At 41.3% G+C, this 24,241-nt stretch overlaps 1 protein-coding gene across 6 annotated transcripts in view; it reads left to right on the plus strand.

The window, feature by feature from the left end:
• MAGI2 (membrane associated guanylate kinase, WW and PDZ domain containing 2) overlaps window positions 1-24,241 on the plus strand; it is a 1,241,136-nt gene that overhangs the window by 1,106,937 nt on the left and 109,958 nt on the right. For 4 of the 6 annotated variants that reach the window (XM_090041911.1, XM_090041912.1, XM_090041913.1 and 1 more), the window contains one exon: window positions 14,114-14,205. In XM_090041911.1, coding sequence (XP_089898037.1) covers window positions 14,114-14,205 — 92 coding nt within the window. Of the gene's footprint in view, window positions 1-8,214; window positions 8,257-14,113; window positions 14,206-24,241 lie in introns of all 6 variants that reach the window. The other 2 variants (XM_090041915.1, XM_090041916.1) reach the window with 1 other exon arrangement.

Here is a 24,241-nt window from a genome sequence, read left to right on the forward strand (position 1 = left end):
CTTTCTTTGCAAGTTTGGAAGGAGCTTTTGGTAAGATTGTGCTCTATTATACTCAAAGAGAAAACTCCCATTGGCTTTAAGTGGCAGCAAGATGTGAGCTCTTGATCTATGTATTAATGTTTGACTAAGTACATATGCAGCGCCCATCACAATATGATCCAGGCATTACTGCAATATACATATATTCAAAAGACATGATTATGGCTGCCTTGCACCAACCCAACAGAATATGAATGACTCCCACTGGCTCAAAAGGAATTTTTTCATATGATGTTAAACAAGAACTGAGCACTTGACATTGAATCTTGGGGGGAAATCTGAGGTTAAACCAATGAGAAATTTGCTATTCACTGAGGCCTAGATGTGTAAAGTGTGGAAGCAGGTCTCAACCTAATCCATTACTGTAACCAACCTTTTAGTTGTGAATCTTACCATGCTGGCGGCAAGCAAACATCAGCTTGGCTTAGAATTCCTATATTGTAGGAGAATTCAGGTAAATAGCCAGCCCTCTTCACAACGCCCAGCAGTGCTGAGCTTTCCCACACCACAGCTGCTGGACTGTCCTTTAGAGACTATTGGAGCCTAAAGACCTTGTTAATTTTGGGGAGCTCCTGGAGCTCGTAACCCCTGGATTGTCCACACATTAATACCTTTAAGTGGTTTTAAGCATGCATAATGCAGCTCAAAATTATGGCACTGTAGGGCAGGATTATCTCTACCCGGGTCCTGTTCCATTAAGGTGTGGTTGCTCCCCGCAGATGCACCACCCAAGCTGAAGTTCTCCAGTATCCCGGGATCTCTCACACCCACTCCTTTAGAGCAGGGATAGAAGCTAGGGGTGTGCGAAGCGGCCCTATTCAATTCAGATTCAGACTGAATCAGGGACAGTGATTCAATTCGTTGATTCGGACCACTGTCCCTGATTCGATTCATCCAAATCCGAATCTGAAGATTCAGTGCTGATTCAGAGAATCAGTGATTCAGACATAGACACAGCTTCAAATATTTTTTCTACATAGCTTGAGGTAGCAGGTATGGCTCATGATCACTGCAATGCTGAAGCGTCCCACAGAAATCCGTTTGCTCTATAACTTTTATTTCCTTCTCTTTTGTAGTTCATATCCAAAATAAAAAGGGAAAATGGGAAAAGGAAGTCAAAGCCATCTAAGGAGGAGCTTTGCTTAAAATCTTCGGAGCGGAAAATTTTGCTTAAAATCTAGGAGCAGAGAGCCTCCAGCTAATTGCTTTCTTAAGTGCTTTTCAGCTAGGTTGCCTTTAGTCAACCTGTCTCTGACCAGGGTTCTGATTTTGGCTTCATGATGTGGTTTGCTTCCCTGCAACGCTACTTCCACACCACAGTCTTATTGGAGACCACAAAGAAGAGAATTTGAACCTGATAAGCTCATGTCTAGCACTGTTCTTCCTTCACCCAGCAGGCTCTGTGAAAGGCCACAGGCATGTGAGATAATCCTGACACCGTCAGAAAAATGTTATATTTGCAATTAGGCTTTTTTCCACCAGAACTCCAATGGTTGAATTGATCCTGGCATCTTTATCTCTTCTGAGAGACCCTCCCCCGATCAATTCATGAGAGGAGACTTCCATTGCGTTCACTTCGATTAGTGTTTGTCTTAGCTTACTCCAAAAGTACTAGCTTGCAGGGTGGCTGTGTCCTCATCCTATCAGCCATACTATCCCACTGGAATAGCTCATGGGATAATAAAGCGCTACTGTTGTGGATCTTGCAGCAAGAACTTCTTCAGTACTATAGACTTTTTGGCAGCTCTTCCTTTCCATACATTGTATAGCATTTCCATGCCTCTTGAGTGCCGCATTCTGGCATCAAATACTCTGCCGACTGGTCTCTCCGCTTCATTCTGTTTATAACAGAACGATACTTATCTAGATTCTTACCTTAACCATATCAGTACAACTGCCATCATTCTTGTGCCTTCACTATTGTTATCCTATTGCTTTCTACGCTAAAGGTATTTGAGGCACTGTTAGTCCTCTTCTCCCATTTTCATATCTTACACCAATAGGAATACTTTCCCTTTTTACTGCCCCCTATTCCACCATGATCAAAACCTGCAGATCTTCAAACTCTAGAAGGTAATGTTAAGAGTAAGTCTGGAGTTATGTCTACTGTAATCTTATTTATAAAGCACTGATCATTATACTAAATCTTTAATTCATTGGGATCCACTCCACTTTTTCCTTTTTTTCCCTAGAAGCATTTTGGCAACTGAATCTCCTGAACTGCTCAGCAAATGCTTATGCTTTCACGGCTCCTTATAAGCAGTGTACAATATGCTACATATGCCAGGGAAATCTTCAGGCTCTGGGACCTCCTCACTAGCACTAGAAATTTTGAAGAAAGTCTGTTCACATCAGTGTTCTTCATCTTGTTTTTTGTGTATAGGGATGATACTTATTTATACAGTCCTAATTTTTCCAGGATTATCTTGCCAATAGGAATTTTCCCTATTCTGCACAGCCCTGGAGTGTCCCCAAAACTGTTCCACTTGCCTGGTAGAAACGAGTTCCTTTCTCTCTGTCATCCTGCCCAGATGAGGAGCCAGCAAGATGACCAGGCCACCTTCATCAATTCTAGTTGTGTTTTCAGATGTTTTTGCCTAATTACCACTATTGGGACCTTGCCTTGATCCTGAAACTTAAATCATCAGCAAAGATTATTGTGTTTTCATTTGAACAGAAGATTTATTGACCATTTGAGCCATTTGCACTTTGGCTAAAAAGATATGAGAGATGATCTAGGACCTCTTCTCTAGTCTCAGCTGTTTGAATAGAATGATTTACCTCCAAATTGACTTAAACATAAAGGTGCTGCTTTCAGGGATTATTTGGAGGTTTTTCCCCATTTTCAGTAAGCCACATCCTCTCGTGAGGCATTTAGACAGTACAAAAATGCTTATCTCTTTCTGTGTTTATGCTGAAGTGCACAGAAGGGCTTTAAAGAAAGTGGAGTGCATGAATAAGAGGTTTGATCTGTTCCCTCCATTTTTCTCCTAAGACATTCAACTGCATTTGAAGCTAAAAATGGGAATTTGCTACACGTTTTCAGGGCAGCCTCTTCTGTACTTTTACCTATCAGGTAGTTCTCAAAACATTCTTACAAATAATCTTCCCATAAACAAATAAAAGAGAATCACAATCTTTATTAGCAGTCATTAGGGAGGCTGATGAATATAAGAGTCCCCCATGAGACAAGAGAGCACAACAGGTTATTTACACAATAAATATTAATATTGTACTTGGAGCGTTACATATGAAATAAGCTTTGTTTAACAGCATGAATAGTGGGAGCACTTAACAAATGCTTATCCTAAAGAAAAAGACTGAGCATAAGTTCATTCTTTTAGTCAAAAAGAAAGAAAATATTGTGGCTGGCTCACGACCTACCTCTGAATTTACAGACATCTGGGGAACTCTCATTTCACATCACATTGTTTAGAAAAAAGACTTCACAACATATTGGCACTATCTAGTGCTCCTTCTGTGAACAGATGGACTGCAAATATGTGGGATGTTCTGGCTCTAGAAATGATGACAAACTACAAGAAGACCACAATTAACCCATCAATAAATCTTTCAGATAGCATTTACATGATATGAAGAAAGGGATCTGATCCTGAATAAACCAAGAACCAATTTTATCCTATTTGTCTTGTTATTTGGAAGATGGGGAGACCTAGATGTATTTTCAGTGATTGCTTTAAGTGCCTCAGCTTGCCCCTTTTTTCTGCTTTTGTATATTTATCGATATGTCTGCACTGACAGACACCATAAAGAGAAGAGGTTAAAGCCCCACAATAAAAAAAAAATCCCTTCTGCCACTTATTTATGTCCAATTATTATAAAAACTTTTCCCCTCTCATTGCTTTCTTAGTTTAATGCAAAAAATGGAGAAAGGGGAAACTACACAATAAATCCACACCATTAAATCTTGTGTTCTTTTCCAGGCCACACCCAGCTTCCCCCTCAGTGTCAGGGAGATTTTCTTTTCTTAGAGCATGAGCTCTTTCTACCATGCGTCTTCTACATTTGTAACTGCCTACTTCTGTGCTATACTTACTTGACTGTCACAGAAATGGCTATCACTAAGGAACTAGAAATGAGACAGTCTGGTCTCATTATACTGGCTTTTACTAGCAGCCCCGTTTCCTGACTTCCTAGTAGCTGAAGGGCTAAATCTTAATGTAAGGAATCAATACCAAATGAAGGGATGCTAAACAGAATGTAATGAAATTAAAAGGAAGCTTAAAACTGCTACATGCACACCTTCTCCTTTATCTACAGCTGTTGTTTATTAAAGGGTATTTCCCAGCTCTTTAGTGTATATTGGAAAGCAAAGTCTCTGAATATTTTTTGTAAAATGAACATCTCCAGCAAAGTTTAGCAAAACTAGGCCAGGGGAACCAGGGCTTCTGCCCTAGGCACTGACTATGAGGAGAGACCTGAATCATCCCCCCGGCCTCCCAGAAGTCTTTGTAACAGCAGGGGAAGTCCTGTGCTGCCCCTTCCCAGCTGTAGGTGTCAAGCGAAGGAGTGCCACACCAAGCAGAGTCAGTGGAGTGGGGCTCCCCTTCTGGAAAGCATTTGCCAGAGCAAACACAGCCCATGATGTACGTAAGTGGGAGGGAAAGAGTGAAGAGGACAGCAGGGTCAGCTCCCAGGGAGCCCAGCCATCCCCTGCTGCCACCACAGGGGAACTGACACTGCTACAGCAGCAGCAACAGCCACAGCAGTGGCAGCAGTAGCCCAGGAAAGTAAACCTGCCCTTCCCCATGTTCCCCACTGCGCCAGTCTACAGGCATCACAATCCCCCCATGCCCAATCCCCACTCCTTGCCTCGGGCACTCAGCTCACTACAGCTCTGAATTTTGGATTGCTGCTGTATACAGGATTAGCACAATTCTGCTTGGCTGAAGACAAGTCCAAATCCATCTCATAATCTTATAGTCCATGGACACATCCTAGAGAGATAGGCAGTCATGTTACAACCTCAGCTAGTACATCCATCAACTTCTTTGATTTTTGTGACAGATTTCATTATATTTTAGAGAAGGGTGGAAGGAAAAGAGAGGAGAAAAAGCAAGATCTTCAGGTTATATCTCCCCCTTCACTTAGACTCTGTTGTTCTCCAAGGCTTCTTCGACTGCCTGAGCATACGTCTATGTGAGTGTTGAACAGCAATTTACATCTCTGCACCTGATAATGGGTGGCTACTGGATACTCTTGAGAGGTGCGATCCCATTCACATTCATTCTCAGAGACCTTTCCTTATTATACGTCTCCTGCTAGTTGTTGGTATGTTACATAATATGCGAGCCAAGCTCCAAGTCCCCACCATCCAAAAGGTGATATTTTCATTTAAATAAAAAGTTGCACTATTACTATTGTATATCCTGTGCGATATGTAGGGATGAGACTGTTTCTAAAGAAACATTACTCCGGCATGGTCAGAGAAAGCAATTCTCTTTTCAGTGAGTATATGCTAAAGCAATTTCCCTTTAGTACTGCAACAGTACTCTAGGAATAGTAAAAAAAAAAAAAACCCTGTATTTCAGATCTGTGAGGGTATAAAATAGATTAAATAAAAAATTGCTATTGAACTGTTGATTTAGAACAAAAAGTTATAAAGGACAAAATGGAAAAATATGTAGTGTTTTGTAGTAAAACAAAGAAAATGAAATTGCTCAGGAACAAATGCCATATCAGACTGAATGAGATTGTCTGTGAACAATTCATGGAAAAAGGAAAAATTCATGAAAGAAGGAAATCCAAAGAAACTGTTCAGAGCCTAGTGTCCTCTCTTGAATGTAGGCACCAGCAGGCACACTTTGAAAGGAGAAGCCAATATTAAAAAATAGAATTTATATATTGAATAACTTACTGGTAAGAGCACTCACCTATGAAATGGAAAACCTGGGTTTTAGGTTGTCCTCACATGGGCCTCCATGGATTTCAGTTTTAGACTCTGGCATATAAAATCTGCACATAAAATCTTTGGCACACAAGGTCATTTTCAGTGCTCAGTTTCTCATGCAAAATAGTTTGATTGGACCAAGGGACAATTAACAAAATGGAAAAACCTCAAACTTTATAATTATAACGGCATTAATATAATTCAGTAATTCCATCTTTTTCCAGAATGCTGCACAAGCCAATACAGAATAGTACTGGAAAGATTGACAAATACTAATAAGAAACACAAAGTGACCCAAATTAAGAATCCCTTGAGAGAGTAAGTCCAGGTGGATGACCATTTAAAAAAGCTTAGATACCTCCAAGCATAAAATCTTATAGGGACTATCAAGTGAAATTGGTTTTTGTGCATTAAAATCATACTTTCATTTTAAAATTCCATTAAAATCCAGAAAAAGCTTTAAGTAGAGGAGAACATTTCTTTCAGTGTGCAGTGGAGCAGCATCTTTTTCAAAGGTTCCTACTTCCAGTATTTCTTCCAATAGTATAATTTACATTTAGATAGCACTTTTCATCTTGAAAAATCCCAGATCACTTTACAAACTACAGAGTATATTAAGGAATTGCTTTATTTGCCATTGAAGTACATTTGGATTGCAGCCCCCTCTAATGTGTACTTTACACAGCCCTTCAGACAGCAGGAGAATAAGGATACCTTCTCTAATTTAAACCAGAGTCCAACCCAGCCCTTTCCAAACACCAAAAGGGATTTTAGGACAGCAGAATATAAATTACCTAAATTTGGCTGAAACAATGGGATTATTTTTTCCTACTCTTATAAAAATATAGCATATGTTCTCAAATGACTTCAGTTCTTCCCCTGCTGGAAAAGATTTTGATCCTGGAATATTTATTCAATATTGACTGAAGGGAGAAGTTTTCAACTGTAGATGGGTTATTTCAGGATGGAAGTGGCAGGAAAGTATGCCTGCTTTCTCTTAATCACCTCTTCCCAAAATCTCCGGTCTGCTTAGGTAAAACAGTGATAGTTAAAACCTTTCGTAGTTCATGCTGGAGGGGGCCCAAACACCCCTTGAAGATAGATTGTATAGCACTCCTAGGAAAACAAAGAATACTGAAACCAGTGTAAGAGATTACACATTTTTAGGCATTACTCAAAAGTGTGTTGAGTATATATATTTTTAAAAGACTTGTAGCTAAGAAACCAGGTTGTTTGCTCCAGTGGTTTCTGTCCCACTGTATTTAAAAAATACTATTTTTTTAGCCTCAATTTTTATTATGTATTTTTAAAATACACACTATAGACCATATCTGCATCAAGGAGACCAGTTCATCTGGTGGTGTGAACTCTCAGATACTTCCATGCTGAGAGTCTTCAGACTCAGGAAAGTAACAGTCCTATAGTCCTGCTACAGATACTGATATGACACATGCCAGACTGCAATGGCAAACATGTCTAATCAGTGCTTTCTCAATTGTACCACACTTTTCATTTCAATGAAAAGTGTGTTGATAAGGATGTATGATCATCTGCAGGAAATTTGGAAAGTTAACAAAGGCCAATTGCTCCAAGTTTGGGAACCACTCTGAGAGATCAAGTTGCACTTATAGCATCAAAAACAAGCCATTTATGGAATGAATAGCTTGACAATGATTTATGGTATGTGATTTACCCAACCATTCTTTGCCAGTCACTAGGATCCTGGTCTGTTGCATAATCATTAAGTAGAGATCATAAGGTGCAAGTTCATAGTTAAAGCAGTTTGTAATGCACAAAAGAGCCGTAAAAGAGGACTCAGCTCCAGGTTCACCTGTTAGTATTTGCAATATACATCTCTTTCTCATGTTTCTGCTCCTATTGGTGGTGATAGGAGAATCAACTTCAATGAGTCCTTTAGTTTCAGCTGTTTAAGTTTCTATTAATGTTTAATGTTGTATATGAAACATATAGCTATTTCTACTAACTCGTACAATTTTTATTAACTTTTACAATTTCAGTTACATTGAAGTAATTCCACCAGTTTACTATCTGTTGCACTTTACGAAGGAAATTGAGAGGTCTATGAATATGTATGACTAGCTAAAATATGTATGTCTATGAGCTAGAAATTGAGGGAAAACATAGCTAATAACAATTATTGATTTCACTTTAGTAATTCAGATCACCATAGAGAAGATGGTGCTACATCTTTAAAATACCTTGAGAAATGTATTTCATCTTTAATTCCCCATTTTCCTATTCAGAGCAAGTGCCGCCCAGGACTGGTTTTCGAATGGATTCCTCTGGCAAGTATTCTTCAGCCTTCATTGTTCTGTAAAATAATTGTCCTCCATTTTATGTTTAAGTAACTTTTCCTCCTTTAATCATTGCTCCAGGTTATGGCCAATCGCAAGTGTCCAATCACCATTCTGTATAGTACAGCTTTTCAGTTTGCTACTTAGCTATAGGCTAGACAGTGTTACACACTAAATCTCTTGCTCCTATAGATTTTGATAGGTTTTGATTAACAGAGTTTGATATTATTTGTGCTGGTCACCTAGTGTAGTAACATAAATAATATTCCTTTATCTAATGCCAAAAGTTTAAACAGATCCTGTTCCACCTAGAAGACATTTAAATGGCACTCTTCGTGTCTTTTAAGCATCAGTGTCAGTAACTGCAGTTCTAATCCACTTCATTCAGCAGCTACAAAACCACTAAGCTTCCTAAATATGCACTTTTTGACCTGAAACAATTGCTAGACAACTAGACTTAGCCCACTGCACATTCCCAGAAGTGTACCTAAATGTCTACTTCCACCTAAGTCCTATTGCATCCCATACTAATTATGTTTCTGATCATGGGACAAAGGAATATCACAAAGAGCATCTGGCTTATGATAAGGTTATGCATGCATCACCTCAGTGAGGATGATGGGGGATGCATCCACTTCATGCCAATTTTAAAGGCTAGAGCTAAGGGGATTTACCAATTTAGCCTGATAGCATTTGAATCTACCTCTCCCACTTACCAGAAGATGCCCTTCTCCCCAAAGGACGGCAAAGAGGAACCTGGGGTGGGCAGTCTCCTGGAAGGGAAGGACTGAACTTGAATTCTGCTCCCAATGCTGTTCATACATTTTGAATTAGATAATAATGGAATAAAATACATAAACAGCATTAGGAGCTCGGAGCTCCCTTCTTGTCAGAGAAATGTCTAGCTCACAAGGTTGTAGTGTCGGGCTCACTCTTACTTGCTTCCTGGCTTTTCATGACTTTCAACAACTTTTATATTCCTTCAACAGAAGAAGTGCCCTGCATTGCCTATAATGTAGGGCAGAAGTAGGCAACGCAAGCTAGAGCATTTTACTTGGCACACATGCCTCAAGGCAGACAGCAGGGAAGGGACTGCAGCTACACTGCCACAACAAGAATCAGACCCCTCCTGGCTCCCCCACCATCCTCCCCATCATGCCAACATCTTACAGGTCAAGGTTGTGGGTGTTTTTTTGCACTCTGCCCAAAGACATTGCTGACCCCTACCTAGTGGTTCAGGCACTTTCTGAAAAGTGGGAGATGTGGATTCAAAACTCCTCTGGCTGAGGAGGGGCTAAAACCCAAGTCTCCCACTTCCTGGATGCATGCCCTAACCACTAGGCAAATGGAGAAAAGTGGGATGTCTCTTCTCTGCTGTGCTGATATTTGTCAGTGAAACTTAATGGTCCAGGTAAACACATGCTCTCAGACTGGACTGGAGCTCAAAAAGGCATTACCCTCTTGACAAGTTAGATCCCCACCTGACAGAAGCACTGTCCCACTGAAAGAAAGGGAGAGCCATGTGCCCCTCTGGGCAGAACAGGATAATCTCTAGAGTCATACGAAGCTTCCCATCCCCTGAATGAACTATGCATTTCCATAGGAAGGTATAGCCACTAGGGACACACAAGACTTCACTGTTCCTTGGCAGAATAGGATTATACTCCTGAGTTCAAACGTGCGCTTTCTGGGCTGGCAACAGTAAAGAGATGGAATAGGATCTGGGCCTAACTGAATATATTTGCAGGTAATGCAAAGTCGACTTTGCCAAGGGAGAAAGAAAGGATTACACAGATGCAAAGGTGTCTTTCATCCCTAAACATTTCTCTCTCTCTCTCTAAAATAAATAAATAAATATAAGAACTTTCTCAGCATTTTAACCAGCATCTGTTTTTTTAAAATGTCAACATTTTGGAAAGAATTGGTTCAATTTTCTGAAGTCTCATGTTGTTAAAGTAAATGCTGCTTACACATGTAAGTTACTTGTGTGCTTAAATAATTGCAGAAATAGGGATTTAGGTTGTTTTCCCACACCTTTTGGGGCTTAGAGATTGATTATACATTTCCCTTTATATAGACTTTTGAATTAACTCCAGAGGATACATATTTCCTTTTTAGCTCTGCTATTTTCTGTACTGCAGCCCATATTTACTAGGTTCTTTCTTTGCATATGTACAAAACAAAATTGATTGCATTTTAGAAAAAAATCCACTAATGTCAGATGACTTGGTTCATACCTGGTTTTCAATCTTTTTGTATTTTTCAAGAACACCTGAAACTCTACAATAAATTTGTTGTGCATTTACATTAACCATGATTCATAAGAATAATTTGTAAGTTCCTGATTTGTCCTCTCTCTGTCATGTAGACCTTTTTGCTGTTATCTTCAGATCGATCATGTTTACTCATACCAGGAGAACTGAATAAACACTGTAAAACTGCAAACTTCTTAATGATAACACTACGTGTTCCTGTTTTAACTAAGAGGTTGAAGAAATTTAAGAAAAAACCTGAAGGCAGTTTTTACAGCATCCTCCCATATAAAAAGTTAACCCAGTTACATGGTCAATTTGAAATTATTTCTTTGCATTTGTAGGAATTGAATCATCCATAAAAGAACCAATCATTTTCTGTAACACAGCATCTCTTCTAGTCTCATGCCTTAAAAAAAATGTGTACACATTTATCAATCTGAAATGCACCTAGGAATTTGAATGAATACAATACCAAAAAATAAACTGAAAGATGGTAATCACCTTCACATGTATGAGATATCTCTGATCACTAACAATACACCAAAGTGCAATTTTTGTATTATAAAACACACATCCATTTCATAAGGAACCATCAGTCAGAATGTCCCAATGTTCGGGAGCACCCTTACTGTGTTGCAATGAGATCGCTGTTTGTCTCATTTAAGTCTCAGAATCACGGGACAGTTAAATAAGTTGGCAACTGGTTAATTTTATTTTTTTCTGGCTAAATATTCTATTAAAAAGTTTACTCCCACTGAACCTTGATAACATGCTACCAACAGCTAGTTGCTGTAAAGTAAGGAAGTATAAGACACATTCTCATTCCCCTGTTCAGGCTACTTCTATCATTAGTTCATGCACAGAAAAATAATTGCAGTGAAGCAGCTACTTAGACTTCCACATAAAGGGAGCGAAAGTAATGTGTCACGTAACTAAGTCAAGTTGGCTTTGAGCAAGATGTTGCGTCAGGAAACAACCTGTCATAATTCAGTCTCTGCCTTGCTCCTGAAGCAACAAACTACCCATTTTTACTTACCTGTGGTAGATTGCAAGGTGTTAACCTAGTTTACTAAGCTGCATTTTCTATAATGCATATATACTTATATTCAGGGTTTAGTAGACCTTAGGGCATAATAGTATTGCTTTATTCTAAGTAAATAAATTTTATCTTTAACTATGAAAGAAATTACTATCTGCACCAGGGAAAATGCCAAAATTTGGCATAAGTAACAATCCCTCATAGAAAAACCCATGCTCAAAGCCTGAATCTTAAGAGCAGGCACTAAAGTTATACTAAAGAGGGAAGATGGGCAGAAAATACACATAGCAAAATATTGAAAGGACTGGGATATCAAAATACAAGTTTGATAAGAAGGATTTCTCAAATCTTCCAATTCAGGATTGCTACAATAATCTGATCTTTCTTTTTGGTTAAAAAAAACCCCCCTGATATTTCTAAACAAGGGAAATGTGGTAGATCTATTATGCCTAGACTTCTGTTAAGCATTTGATAAATGTCACATGGGAAATTATTAGTTAATTTGGAGACAGTGGGGATCAGTAGACAGTTAAGCCCTGCTCTTGCCATAAATATGCAAGAGATGCAGGGATCCTTATGTGCCCTTCAGTCAAAAGACTAACTCCTTAGGGATCTGATACTAAGACTGTTAACATCTCTCACTGACTTCTAGGTTTAGGATCAGACCCACAATGGACCATGATGCCAGTTGTTTTCATACATTGTTGAAGCTCTTTCTTCTCATTTGCAACTAGTGTCCCTCTTAATATTTCTTGGAACAGTCTCTGTCTCCCAAAAATATACCAATGAACTATTCCAACAGTGCAGAGGGCCCTTTAATATGCCCTAATGGTCTGGTGAGAATTTATCCAGCACAGCTGTACTATAGAACCAGCATTTGTAACCTCATATGCCCCTTGAGAGCTCTGGTTTGGGGGAAGATGAGTGCAGCGGGGCAAGGCTAAGGCCTACTTCATGCGATGCTATGAAGATTTGGAGCGGTGCCATAACCTAAAGGCAGCCCACTATGGGATCCTGTAACTATTAGTACCCAGGAATCTTCAGATCAACTACCTTTAACCTACTTCACCTAAAGCTCCGCTTCCTGAAGGCACAATAGAGAATTTTACAAGTTACAATTTTGGGGGGGAAATAAAGTTAGCGTGCAAAACCACTTTTGATGAATAAAGAACTCAAACAGTATGAATCTGGAAGTCCATGATGTAACAGGCTTGAAAATGCTGAAAAGCATTATCCCAACTTATGGACTATAATGAAATGTGTTCAGGAGACCCCTGTTTTAGGTAAGCATCACACTTTATTACCAATATATTGACTAGATGACCATCTTTGTTAAAGCAGCCGATTTTAGTCAGTCCCTTGAGTGCTCACTATTTTACTGTATTTTCTTTAAAATGGTAAGTGATGAGTGCATGCAAGTCTGAAACTTTAAATTAGTATTTTTTTTACCCAGTACATTACTAACTTTAAAATAAGCTATTTCTCTAAGAGTTTCATTTAAAAAATGCAAAGTGTTCTTGAGCTAGAAGCTTGTATGACAGGTTCTAGCACAGAACATATTTTTACAGCCAAGTTATAGTCATCTGAAAGCAGAGTTTAATGATTTATAAAGCCGCTGAGCCTTTAATTGAAACAGCATAAAAGTGTTTAAGTTAATGTTTTTCTTAGCATTCCATTTAAACCCCAAAATTTTAGGATCTTGACAGCTTTCATTGAAATTCTTTATTCAATGTATTATTGAATGAAGAATGACATTCTTTATTAAATGCATCAAACACTGTACTATTTTATACCCATGATAGGACAAAATATTATTTTTCTGTAAGGGTTATTTAACTATTGGCTTGTAGTTGGATCTGATCATTTTTCATGTATGTCTAGCTCCCACTGAAGATTACTGTTCTAATGAATTATAATGAAGTTACAAAGTAAAGGGCATCACTGGGCACATCTGCACGAGATGCCATGGTGCCATAGCAATGAGCTACAGCGCCGTAGCTTGTTGCTACCACACAGTAGTGTTGCCGGGCACTAACCATGTGGTGGCAATACTGCACAGTAGTAATGAGTTACTGCACAGTAGCATCGAGCAAAAACCATGCAGTGATGGTACTGTGCAGTAATGCCAGTTACTGCACAGTTTTTCAGTACTTGCTCATGCAAGTACTAAATGACTATACAGTAACAACTGCACAGTCTGCTGCATGTGTAGACCTGGTCAGTGTGCCAACCAAGAAAACACAATGCAAAGGCAGTTATAGGAAGAAGGCAGCATACCAGGCCTTGTATCTTGGACAGAATTTTTCTCATACTATTCACATGTGACAGCTTTCTAGTTTGGGGTCAGTGTACTTTACTACATGTCATCATCTTCTGATATAGCCTCATATTTAAGAGCCTGTGTCTTCTCTTTGTCTGGGTGCAATGTACTATGCTTCATTACAGTTTTCACCAGCTGTAACAGGATTCATTAATCATTTTCAATATACAAATCACAAGGTTATTCAAGGGAAAATACAAATACATTACTCACTGGTATCTCCTTTTAAACCAGGTTCAGACTACAAAGAGCTGGATGTTCACCTTCGGAGGATGGAGTCTGGATTTGGCTTCAGAATCCTGGGAGGAGATGAACCTGGACAGCCTGTGAGTTATTTTTACATGACTTTCCATTTTATAAATTAAACATTTTTGTAAATGTCAGAAAACTATCACTTTATATGATGCTTATGATCTGGTATCCCATGATCACCTCTTGGCCAAACTGCCCAGTTGTGGCCTTGGCTCCACCACGATCCGCTGGCTGGGAAATTGGCTTCGTGGTCGGACCCAGAGGGTTGTGATTGATGGCAGTCACTCATCGTGGTGCCCTGTGACCAGTGGGGTCCCTCAAGGCTCTGTCCTGGGACCCATCCTGTTCAACATCTTCATTAATGATGTGGACATTGGAGTCAGGAGTGGACTGGCCAAGTTCGCTGATGACACCAAACTTTGGGGCAAAGCATCCACGCCACAAGATAGGTGGGTGATCCAGGCTGACCTGGACAAGCTCAGCAAATGGGCGGACGAGAACCCGATGGTGTTTAACACCGAAAAATGCAAGGTTCTCCACCTTGGGAGGAAAAACCTGCAGCATCCTTATAGGCTCAGCAGTGCTACATTGGATAGTACTACAGAAGACAGAGACTTGGGGGTCATCATTGACCACAAGATGAACATGAGCCTGCAATGCGATGCTGCAGCTAATAAAGCAACCAAAATGCTGGCTTGCATCCATAGATGCTTCTCGAGCAAATCCCGGGACGTCATTCTTCCCTTGTACTCGGCCTTGGTGAGGCCGCAGCTGGAGTACTGCATCCAGTTTTGGGCTCCACAATTCAAAAAGGATGTGGAGAAGCTTGAGAGAGTCCAGAGGAGAGCCACGCGCATGATCAGAGGTCAGGAAAACAGATCTTACGATGACAGGCTGAGAGCCATGGGACTCTTTAGCGTGGAAAAGCCTAGGCTCAGGGGTGATCTGATGGCCACCTATAAGTTTATCAGGGGTGACCACCAGGATCTGGGGGAATATCTGTTCACCAGAGTGCCCCAAGGGATGATGAGTTCAAACGGTCACAAACTCCTGCAAGACCGTTTCAGGCTGGACATAAGGAAGAATTTCTTTACTGTCTAAGCCCCCAAGGACTGGAACAGTCTGCCAGCGGAGGTGGTTCAAGCACCTACATTGAACACCTTCAAGAGTAAATTGGATGCTTATCTTGCTGGGATCCTATGACCCCAGCTGACTTCCTGCTCTTTGGGCAGGGGGCTGGACTCGATGATCTCCCGAGGTCCCTTCCAGCCCTGATGTCTATGAAATCTATGAAATCTATAATCATAAAGGGATGGCTCGCTAGGACTCTTAGCAGAAATGACATTTTCTTGTTCATTCATTGAAAAAGACAGGTTCCTCAACTTGTCAGCATCTCCATCTAAACTGTGTCTCTGCAAATCAGTACATATGAATTTAAGAAAAGCGCACTCCTCACCTTGTTAGGGATTGAATATTAGCCGGCATCTTTTAATTATTGACTTGCAGAGATCGAGTACTAAATTTAACCAAGATTCTAATTCTGAAAGTGCATGCATGAGTGAATACCATTGTTAACAACATGATTCATTTTGGGAGATACTTACTTCAGATATACTGAAATGTTATGCAGCACAGTGAAATCCTTTCCTCACTAGAACCAATGAAATTTTTCTATGAGACTAAGTGCAGATACTCAAAAAGCTCAAGGCTGAATCGATTCAATCTTTGTAGGTTTCTATAAACTGCCTAGATTGAACGGAGAAGGAAGTGAACTGATGTTCACTTTTCAAACTTGAAATGCAGCCAGATCCCTGCAGTGGTCCACGCGGGGAGGTGCACTAGAGCACTCCTGCCAGCCTGCTGGCCACTGTAGAAAGCCAGGAGACAGGTGATTTCCCTAGACATGCTCCCTGTTCAGCCTCCAGCCAGCTGAGGAGGGGCCATGGGAGGAAACCCCCCACCCCCAACTGGACCCCTAGCCAGGGTCTCCCTGGTACCGGGGAAGAGGGAGGGGTGAAGCCCCCAGGGAAGCGTTTCTCTCTTTCTCCTCCATGCTCTGAGCTGGTTCCCTTAGCAGCGACCCCTCTTCAGTCCAGGGCAACTGAGGAGCGGATGTGGAGGGAACCCCCCCACCCTGCACCAGACCCTCAGCTGGGGTCTCCCCAGTGTCAGGGTAAAGGGGGAAGAGGGAAGCCCCAAGCAGGATGTTTCTCCCTCTCTTCCCCCACTGCCCCTCACCCAGAGCTGAAGCTGAGCCAATCACCTGGCCATACCCTCTCCTTGGCCAGCTGGCCAGCTGAGGAGGGAGTGGGTGGGGGGTGGGAAACATCCCCATCACCAGCTCTGGACCCCTAGCTGGGCTGTGCTGGGTGCAGGACATGGGAGAAGCCTGAAGTAGAATCAATTTTTTCCCCTTCTACTCCCTCCTCAGCCAGCCTGTTGGCCAAGGAGTGGCCAGGTTATCACCCCAGCTCCGGGCTTGGGCAAGGGGAGTAAAGCCCCCACTGTGGGGGGTGGAAGGTAAAATGGCTTCCACTGCGGGCTTCTCCCTCATGCCGACCACAGCCTGGCTGGGGGGTCCAGAGCCGGATGGGAGGACCCTCCTACCCCACGCTTCCTCCTCAGCTGGCCTACCAGCCAGGTGGGAGGGGCATGGCCGGGTGATAGTCACAGCTCCCAGCTGTGGGGAATCCTGCAGTGGAGGTTTTGCTCCCCCCCAATCTTGGAGCTGAGGCAATCACAAAGGTGATCACCCAGCCGCATCCCTTCCCAGGCTGAGGAGGGAGTTGGTGGGGGGAAACAGCCTCCCTCCCTCTGGCTCTAGACCCCCAGCTGGGCTGTGCCTGGTGCAGAGTGGGAGGAGCCTGAAGTGGGAGCTTTACTCCCCCTGGCTGAGCCAGAAATGGGGAGCTTGGACAATGATCCAGCCATGTCCTCTCCCTGGCCAGCAGGCAGGCTGAGGAGGGGATTTGGGGTGGGGGGGGAAATAGCTGCCTTCCCTCCCACTATTCTAGACCACCAGCTGGGCTGTGCCAGGCAATGGGGGAGAGCCACCAATGGGCTTTTTTTTACTACCCCCACCCAAGCTGGGAGCCAGGGCAATCACCCAGCCACACCACTTCCTCAGCTTGTGGGCCCCCCCAGCTCCAGACCCCCAGCCAAGCTGTGTCCAGCACACAGGGAAGCCTGCAGTCCTAACCCAGCTGGAAGCCAGGCCAGTTCCCCCAATGGAGGAGATGGCAGAGCCAGGGGAATCCGTCAGGCTCCAGGCTGCCAGGGATCTTACAACTGGGGGTGGGGCTGCCCTGCTCTGCTGGAGCAGAGAGCACAGCCCAGGTCTGGACAGCATCCTGGGATGCTAGAGGACTGTGAGTTAAGTTGAAGGGATCTAGGACAGAAATTCCATAAACCAGCTTGACCTAAATCACTTAACCTGATCCATCCAGGTTTATTTTAAACCAGTTTCCAGCCATTTTGAAAGCAGTTTAAGTACACTGAACTTCTGTTCTGTTAGGCTAAGTACAGACAGTCAAAAAGCCTGAGGCTGAATTGATTCAGTCTTTGCAGTTTAGTCTAAAATGCAAAGTTTGAACCAAAAAGCAAATGAACAGACATTCACCTTTGATTCAGGAAGTGCAGTCACATATCTGCAGTAGCTCAGGTTAGAAGCCAGGCAGTGCTAAAGCATGGCTCTCTGGCACATAGCCAACATGGGCTGTGTGTTTGCTTCCTCTTCCTGCTGCCCCCAAGGTCTCTGGGATTTGCAGTCCAGACTCACAGAAGCAGGACTCTGCAGGGTTGCTCATCACTTCCTCTTCCTACTTCCAGGTGCCTCTGGGATTTGTAATCCACAGTTGCAGCCAGCACTAAGTAAGCAAGGCAGGGCAACTCCATACTTGGGGGGAGGGACGTTTAAGTCCCCTCCTTGGCTCCAGATCCCAGCAGGGATTTGTCTGGGATGGCCAGTGAGCCAGCCAGTGAGGACATTGAGCCAGCCCTCGCTGCTCCAGCTAGGGAACAGGGGGGTGGGGCCAGCCCTGCTCTCTGGAGCAGACAGCAAAGCCAAGCCCAGGGCTGCAAAATGCTGGGGGACTCTGATTTAATTTGAACCAGAAAAGGGTCTGGGACAGAAGTTTCATAAACTGGTCTGACTGAAATCAGTTAAGTCTGCTGCTACATTCAACCAGGTTTACTTAAAACCAGCTTCAGCCATTCTGAAACTTGTTTATGTGCACTGAACTTCTGTTCTGTTACAGGTTTAAACTGGTTCCTGATCACTTAAACCAGTTATGTGTAACATTTTCCTTAGCCTAAAGCCACAGTATAATAACACATGTATTATCTGTTAGAAAACATCATATCTTATGTCACATACTGAGAAAATTCCAACAAGCATATTAAAATATGTACCATGCTCAAAGAGGAGATAGCAACATGATGGATTGCCTTGGTCATGTACCTTTGATCACTTCATCTGCTCTCAGTGCTGTAATCCACTTTAACCTGGATTTATTCTACATTGCAAATCTCTGAACAGCTTGAAAAGGATCTTTTCTAAATTAAAAAAATAAAATGTAATAAACCTGCCAGGAAGGATGGTTTCCTTTTTTTTCTACCAATTACAGGAATTGCCCTAAAATGCAAACTGCCCAAAGCCACAGGACATTTAGTCATGTACTAGGGATGGGTTTAAGGACCAATAATCCATCAGACACGGAAATAAGAGTTTTATATTATCGGAGGGGAGATGTACATCCTTGTAAGCTCCTGAGATGCATAATGATAGAATAACTGGAATAATTGTCTTACAGGCAGGGGGATACATGAAAAAGAGGACACATACAATTCTAAAACTTATTGCTGTGGTTTTTTGTAAAATAAAAAGGCCTGCTCTTAGAAAACATTTGCATCTTATCAAGTCAAAACTATACAAACAAAATATATTACAGACAGTTGTATCTGAATTCACATGGTTGTGTTTAAGAAACTAGTATATTTCCCCATATTTATATACAGATATGTTTTGATAAATAAGGACATATCATGGTGACTCCTCTATTCCGAAACATGTGAATCATCATCCACAAAAGGCATGTCTGCACCATGACGGTGCCATCCCCCAACTCCAATGTTCCTGAACATGCCAGACCTACCTGCTACACACATGCCAAACCCAGAGGTTTGCAGGTCAGGCTACTCCAGAGTCACCCCAGCTGCTCCTCTCAAGCACATCCAAGCCAAAAAGCCTCAAGACCAGCCACAGTGATACCCTGGCGTAGCCTCTTCAGTATATTTCTGGTTTTGGAGCATGTTGGGTGGGAAGATGAGAGACATGGTAACAGCAGCACCCTGCCACCACAGTGTGCACATGCCCAAAGGGAGCTAGGCACCAAAATGCCATTTTGCTACTGTTTAATCCTGCAGGTGACTGACTTTCTCCATGTGGCTGTGCGCAAAACTCAGGCCACCAAAGTGCTCAGAGCCCAAATTCTGCTGATATTCACAAACTTCGAAGTGCAAGAGTCCCAGAAACAAGAAAAAGGAAGTTTATATCTGTAGTCTATTAGCTACAGCACTCCAGTGGGAGGGGGTAGTCCTGGGTTGTGGCCCCTGCTCTGAGATGTATCTGTACATTTTACATTAGACAGTCATTGGTTAAAAACAGAAATAACCCTGGCAGTAGATACCAGACCCCAAGGATTCCCTGCTCCTTAAAGAGGGCCATAACCCCTGGGCTAAGAGGGAACCATAGAGCCAGGTTCCCTGTCGCCTGTTCTCCTTCTGTCCTCAAGCCTTTCACACTCTTGGCTGTTCAGTGGCCCAGTTTCAAAAAGGAGGGATGGATGAGCCTCAGCCTAGCCTGGCTCAGACCCTGGTAGTTGGGACACTCTCTTGGTAGTGGGAGCTGTAAATTCAAATCTTGTCAGAGTAAAGAGGATCTAGAACTTGTGCCCTTCCAGTTCTTGAGCACATACTCTAACTACAGAGTTATTGGATAAAACATCGGCATTGCCACCACTCATTTCAAGCTAACGTCAATGCTGTTAGGCTAAATTATTATTCTTCCTGATGGTGGAAATCTCTCCAGGTACTTAGGTGGAGCCTAGATGCTTCCTAGCAGTATTTTAATTGCAGCAGAACTTAGGCTGGAGCATAATGCTGAGGCCTGCCTAAACACTTCCCCTGACTCACTGCTGCACATGCTCAGAGATTGTATTATAAGTAACTAGAGAAGTCTGAAGTCCAGCATGGGGGTTTCTCATGAATTTTGTGGCTGCTGGCATAATGCCATTTTGAATTGTTATTTAAAATTTAGTTCCCCAAACTTTGTCTAAGTCCCATTCAGGTGCCAAAAGCACTTCGAACCTTGCCCAGGGATTTTAGAATCTAAACCCCATATTCAAAAAAAACTTTGAAAACTTAGCCTCATTGAAATGCATTAGAACTTAACCTCCTAAATACAAAGTCACTCTAAAAATAAATATTAGAGGCCTTTACAATTTTACCCTGTAATCTATAGGAAAGTGTCATCATTCCAATAGTATGAAAATCTCTCTGTTGACTGTCTTCTCTTTGCATCATCAAACTTATCATCTGCAAAGAAGACAAACCTAATATTTCCATAATGTCCATGCAACTCAGATTTTAAGTGAAACATTTCAACCTTAAATTTCCAATCCTTCACTGACTCCCTGCTCCCCCATGCACAGCCCATCTGCAGTTACCTGTGCTTTTCACATTCAGACAAGGAAAGGCACCTGCAAATCACTTCATTTCCACTGAAATGTGCAGCAAGGCATTTTGAAATATTGTTTTTCAGCTTCCCTGTTGTGTGCTCTGGTAACACAAAACAAAAGGAAATTTTCATTGGCTTTTGTCTTGGTAGTTTCAGTTTCTTAAAGAGAGCATTGGGTTTCTTAACATAAGGAAATACCTTTTTATGAAAAGCAATTTACACAAACTTTTTTTAAAATGATGATGCCAGCACTTTAGTAGGACCCTAGTAGAGTTTGCTTCAGGTTATATTGTCCATCTGATACCAGAATTTAGAAAGAAATTGTTCAACAGAAGTGCTCCGCTTGCTTTGTATGCACAAAGACATTTATAAAATAGAGATGAGTTGCGCAGTGTTATTAGGCTACTGCATGGTTAGGCCTAAATTTATTAATGATCTGAAAGGATATGAATAGTGGATGGCAATGTTTTGAGATAAAAAATAATTAATTATTTAGTCAACACTCAAAAAAAGCCTGTTGGAAACTTCAGAGAGATCCTAGAAGGCTAGGAAAATGGGTTCTGTAGGGACAGATGAAATACCATATTGGCAAAAAAGAAGGAATGGGCACTGAAAGCAACTATTTAAAGTATACCCAATACTAAATTAACTGGAAATACTCAAGAAAAAGGCCTGAATGACCTTGTGGATAGGTCAGCAAATACGACCACTCAAAGCACAACTTCAGACAAAAAACAGAAACAAAATGCTGGTTTATGTATTGAACATGATAGAAAACTCTTTTTTCCAAAGTAAGGAATACACATTCTCATGCATCAGGGTTTAAAACACTCCTAACTGACAGGAGTCTGAAAAAAAACTCTTTCTATGGAAAAAATTATTCTATTATCGTCTACAATGTCTTTTCTTTTTACGTTGCTGGTGGATCTGGTAATGCTGGTCAGAGACAGGATAAGAGACAAGTCAACCACTGTTCAGTTCCTAACTCTATCAGTCACTACTTATTTTAGTGCTTTTGAAAATCATTATGCATGTATGATGATTATTTAGCAGGTGAGTCTACACGTGCGCTTTAATACACAGTAGCCTATACTTCTGCGCATTAAAGCATTACATAAAAAAACATGCAGTGATGCTAATGTGCAATAAAATAGCCTACTTGAAAATGGTGTGCTTTCATTACTGAGCATTAAGGCAGCCTAATGCACATTTCTTTAGTACCTCACAATAGAGGTACTAAATTTAATGCACATTAGAAAAAATGCCTTAATGCATATGTAGATGCACCCAGTGAATCATAACTTGTTGAAAGACCATTTTTAATCAAAAGGCAAGAAGATCTATTATGTAACAAAATGTTCATTTATAGGTATTCAGCTACCATTGCTATGATGCCTAACTGTAACTCAGATATGAAGCTCAAATATTTTCAGGGAGCAAGTATACAACTATAACTTACAGCTGGCTATGTCTCCATGAGATGCTGAGTGCGCAGTCATTACTGCACAGTCATTTAGTAATTGCACAAGTACTGAATGACTGCACAGTAATCACAGTTACTACATATCAATGTCACCAAATGGCTTTTAGGTGACACTGACTGTGCAGTAGCTCATTACTAGTGTGCAGTAGTAGCATCACGTTGCACTTTGTGCCACACAACACTGCTGTATAGTAGTAACTAGTTACTGTGCAGTCACCGTCTTGTGTAGATGAAGCCAATGAATACTAATGGCACTCCTAGTTCTACTTCCTACTGGCAGACTAAAGGTTCAAGAGAGCAGACTATTTGATATTTTATCAGCATGGATTCTGATATAAAGTAAGTGAAAAGTACTCTGATTATAAATGAAGGAACAGATTTTTCCCATGCTAATCTTTCAAACTATAGTGAGTTAACAAACATTTTCGTCCTGGATAATTAGCTGCAAATCCTTACTCACTGGAGACACAAAATCAAAACCCTTTGAAAAGCTTTGGAGATCTATCTAAACATAGTTTTGGGTTGCTTTTTATTGTCCAGTAAAGGAGCATAAATGTATATTTTATAGTTGGGTTTTGCACAAAGTACTTTCCAAACCTTTGAGATGCTTCTCAGCATTTTGAAGAACAGAATGAAATATCTAAAAGGAAAATCTCTGGGAACTCAGCTTGGCACAACTTAAAGGGAACTTGAAAACAGCAGGAAAAAGGAAAAAGCTGTGACTTTTTTTCTTTTTGCGACATTTTGGAAACAAAAGAGGACTGTTGGGAGACCTGAGAGAAGGAAAACTTTACAAGGTTCTTGATAGGAAGCTTGCTTCAAATACATTTTTTTTTTCTTGAGGGAGTTTGCCATCTCAGACCCTGCAAAACTTTGAATGGTTGTCAGAGATCAAGGTCACTGCTGTGAAAATACTTACTCTATGAATCTGACCCACAACCTAGCCCTTGAGGGTCTCCTATGGTGCCTGTCTGCATAGTATCTCCAGAGGAGCCACAATTATAGGTTCCCCCAATGGGTGCTATTAAATTTGAGTGCAGGGGAAGCATTGCTCAGACATTAATACAACTTTGGGCTATGCTAATTCTTGAGCAGCCCTACTCCCCTCCCCTGGCTACTTTTCCTCTTCTGTTCATCATCCAGTGCTTACCCCAGATTTAAACAAGAGAGAAAGTCTGGAAGATTTTATCCCCCCCTGAAATAAATACATCATCAAAAGATGCAGCTGGAAAAAATATATCTGCAAAAAAAGTCATTAGAATCTTCTAAGCATTCCTTTTCCACTGGGTTTACAGGATTACATTTAAATGCATATTTAAGCATGTCCATAATCTAAATATACCATCCACACAGAAATATCTAACATTTCTCCTCTTTTTCTTGTCAGTCAGCTCATTCTTTAACAAATTTTATCATCAGTAATAGCAGTTGCTCAGGATCTTTTTTCTTAAAGAACCCTAAAGCAGGTGCAAAGTGTTTCCAGGGACTATTTGACACATCACTAATCACCTTTCAGGTAAAACATAAGAGCTGTTTTATACTGCAGAGTAGTCAGGAAACTTGGGTGGGCAGTACCCAAGTTTTCAGATTTTAAGGCCCAAAGGGCTCATTGTGTTCATCTAGTCAGACCTCCTACAGACTTTAGTACTTCATGCTATAACTACTGCATTGAAACCCAATCACTTGTGACTGAAGTAATATATTACTTTTTGAGATGCAGTTTTGATGTAAATGTTACAAGACTAGAGCTCTCAGGTTTCTTGTAGTTCTCATTTTTCAGACAAATAGAATGACATTTCTAATGGAGCGTGATGAGTGACCATGGCCTTTGTTCTCACACTGTTTCCCTATATGACATGCAAGCATGAATTTAAACAGAGAAGTAAAAGTA

Source organism: Crocodylus siamensis, chromosome 4 (genome assembly GCF_052110815.1).
Source record: "Crocodylus siamensis isolate JL-2025a chromosome 4, ASM5211081v1, whole genome shotgun sequence".
Taxonomy (NCBI): Eukaryota; Metazoa; Chordata; order Crocodylia; family Crocodylidae; genus Crocodylus; species Crocodylus siamensis.